The 3,479-nt window shown below is 36.3% G+C and overlaps 1 protein-coding gene across 1 annotated transcript; it reads left to right on the plus strand.

Annotated features, from left to right (window-relative positions):
• The first annotated feature begins 238 nt into the window (after positions 1-238).
• Positions 239-841, plus strand: LOC131180641 (uncharacterized). Its single transcript, XM_058147988.1, has one exon. The coding sequence runs from the start codon at positions 239-241 to the stop codon at positions 839-841; it is 603 nt and encodes a 200-aa protein (XP_058003971.1).
• The last annotated feature ends 2,638 nt before the right edge of the window (positions 842-3,479 follow it).

Below are 3,479 nucleotides of genomic sequence, written 5' to 3' on the forward strand. Positions count from 1 at the left end.
CAGTTTGGAAAGTTTTTAGAAGTTTTACAGAAACTCTACATTAATATTCCCTTTACAGAAGCACTTTCTCAAATGCCATCCTATGCTAAGTTCCTTAAAGAGATTCTTTCAAAGAAGAGAAGGTTGGAAGATTATGAGACTGTTGCTGTTACAAAGGAATGCAGTGTCATATTGCAAAATAAACTGCCCAAAACTCAAGGATCCAGGAAGCTTCTCCATACCTTGTCTTATCAGTAACATGAAAATAGATAAGGCACTCTGTGATCTAGGTGCAAGTGTGAGTCTGATGCCTCTATCAATATGTCAAAAGCTAGATGTAGGAGAGCTCAAACGCATAATAATTTCACTACAGTTGGTCGATCGGTATGTCAAGTACCTAGTGGGCATCCTAGAAAACATCCCTATCAAGGTGAAAAAATTCTTCATCCCCATTGATTTTGCTATCTTAGAAATGGAAGAGGATGTCCAAATTCCTATCATCCTGATAAGACCTTTCTTGGCAATAGCCGGAGCTATCATAGATGTTAAAAATGGGTGTTTAACTCTTAAGGTAGGAGATGAAGAAGTGGAATTCAACCTATTCAGAGCAGTAAAGCATAAACTTGAACCTGATGAATGCTTAAGGGTTAACATAACTGACAAGCTTGTTGAAGAGGAATTGCTCAAAACACATCCTGAAGATCCTCTTGAAGCATGCATAGTGCATAGCCACACAGCAGATAATGAAAACACAAAAATTACAGCTTGTGCACAATCTTTAGAAGCCAGCCTATCCCTACCCTTAGCTCAAGCTCTCCAAGTGGAAGATCTAAGGGAGGAGCAACCCAAAAGTAAGCCATAGGAGGACACCAAATAGGTAGAACTGAAACTTCTCCCTTCCATACTAAGGTACGCATTCTTGGACTCAAACTCTAAATGTCCTGTTATTATAAATGCTAGCCTATCAAATGTAGAAGAGGAAAATTTATTAAAGGTGCTTAGGACCCATAGCAAGGCTATATGGTATAAAATAGAAGACCTAAAAGGAATTAGTCCTTCAATTTGCATGCATAGGATATCTATGGAGGAAAACAGCAAACCCACTATTGAACATCAAAGGAGACTTAACCCAAATATGAAAGAAGTACTTAAAAAGGAAATTCTGAAACTATTAGATGCAGGTATATACCCAATTTCTGATAGTAAATAGGTTAGTCCAGTGCATGTAGTGCCTATGAAGGATGATACAAGTGTCATTCAAAATGCAAACAATGAATTGATCCCTACTAAAGTAGTCACTGGTTGGCGTATGTGCATAGATATATAAAATTAAATAGTGCCACCAGAAAAGACCATTTTCCTCTCTCTTTCATAGATCAAATATTAAAAAGGCTAGTAAAACATTCCTACTTTTGTTATCTAGATGGGTATTTGGGATTTTTTTCAAATTTCTATTCACCCAGATGACCAAGACAAGACCACATTCACATGCCATTATGAAACATTGGCATATAGAAGAATGCCTTTTGGTCTTTGTAATGCCCCTGCTACTTTTCAAAGGTGCATGATGGCCATTTTTTCCTATTACATTGAAAATATTATGGAAGTTTTTATGGATGATTTTTCTGTCTATGAAACTTGTAACACCCCTATGTTCGGTAGTGCGTTCTACTGTTCCAATGACCAATGTTGTCCGGACAGCTAGAATGCCTAGAACTACACTTTGATATGAGTGAGGAGATATAAAATAATGAAATACAAGAAAAGAAAATACAAGAAAAACAAAGGAAAAATAATAGCAAAGAAGTGTAACCAAGTTAAGCGAGCCGAGAACCCTAGCGATGGGTGACCGCACCGAGAAGCCACGGTGTGGACCGTTGACTAGCCCTGGACTGCGGGGAACCCTGGAAAATATTTTTAGGACTTAAATAAACAATATTGAAGTATAAATAAGGCCTGAAAATTGACCATTTGGGCAAATAAGGCCTGAAAATTGATCATTTGGGCAGTAGTTAGTGTTTAAGCCATAACTCACTCAAAACAGGTCCAATTGACCTGACATTTTGACCATGAATAGTTAAGACCTATATCTACAAGTCTTATGAAGACACCAAAGTCCAGAAATGACCATAAGCAAGTTAAAAAGCTTGCAAAAGTTAGGGTCCAAAAACTGGCCGAACCTAAAATGACCTAAAATGACCTAAAGTGACCAATTTTGATGCATTTTGTCCAGCAATAGTAAAATGACCATAACTTGGTCTACATAACTCATAATAACCTGAAATTTTGTCCCGCGTGCAATAAGACATAGATCTACAAGTTTGTAGTTTTGACCGAAACCCGAAAACCGAGGGAACTAGGTCGTCCGGCTAGGTCAAACTAGTATCCTGGAATCCAGCAAATTGCAAGAAAATGCAATATACAAGGAAATGAATTTGGTAACACATACCAACCCTAAAAGACTATTGAATGTGACAAAGTAGTAACATTAAAACCTAATTTACCTAGAATGCATCGAGGGTCAATATATTAGGTTGACTAAGCAAATAGTAGAATTCAGTGAATTAATTATCAAGCATTATCGTAAGAGACAGTTTAAATGAGTACTGAAATATCTCAAATTGTGTTTCTCAGTTAGTAAAGACTCAGGGAAAGGGAAGGAAACACTGAGTCAAGGCCAGAAGACAGTTATCAGAGGTTTGTGCACAACAGCTAATTCTTTTGAATTTTTCAATTGAAATGAATTATGACTATTTGTACATTATTGTTTTAAATTGTGGAAATGTGTTTGAATGAATATTTATTGCTTGAAAAGCATTGTAAATGGTTTGAAACTGTGAAAAATTATTTGAATGATATTGATGGATACTGATTGATTGAAAAGCATTGGAAATGATTTGAAACCACAGCTATCATGTACATTGATTGTATTCCTCGCTAGCTTGTCTAGTGGGACGAATTGAATTCCCTCTCTGGCTGAAGTGTTGAGGTATGTGCCTGTTGAGGATGAATAGAATGAGTACTCATATTTTTGCTAGCTAGCTATGTTATTCCTCATTAGCCATCGGCTTCTGGGACGAATTGAATACCTCATTAGCCATCGGCTTTTGGGATGAATTGAACTTTAGAACATGATTAAGCTGTGTGTGATTTATTGATATGTATTGCAAGATTGTGAAATAGAGTTTAAATTCTTATTGACATTCACTGTCTTTTGAATTTAACTATGTTTTGATTTCTGAGATTTATTGTGATATTGTAAAATAGAGTTTAAATTCCTTATGACATTTAGTGTCTTGAAACTAACTATGATTTTACGTATCCACTATTTATATGATTTATGAATTGTGATTTAAAGTTGTATTTGGTAAATGTTGTGCACCACTAAGACATTGTCTCAGCGATAGCTTTTCATTGTTGTCGCAGGTAGACAGACGGATAGGGTAGCAGACTAGGCTGCTAGAGCATTCAGCGAGAGAGCATCGGGTATATTGAGTATA

This window comes from Hevea brasiliensis, chromosome 6 (genome assembly GCF_030052815.1).
Source record: "Hevea brasiliensis isolate MT/VB/25A 57/8 chromosome 6, ASM3005281v1, whole genome shotgun sequence".
NCBI lineage: Eukaryota > Viridiplantae > Streptophyta > Magnoliopsida > Malpighiales > Euphorbiaceae > Hevea > Hevea brasiliensis.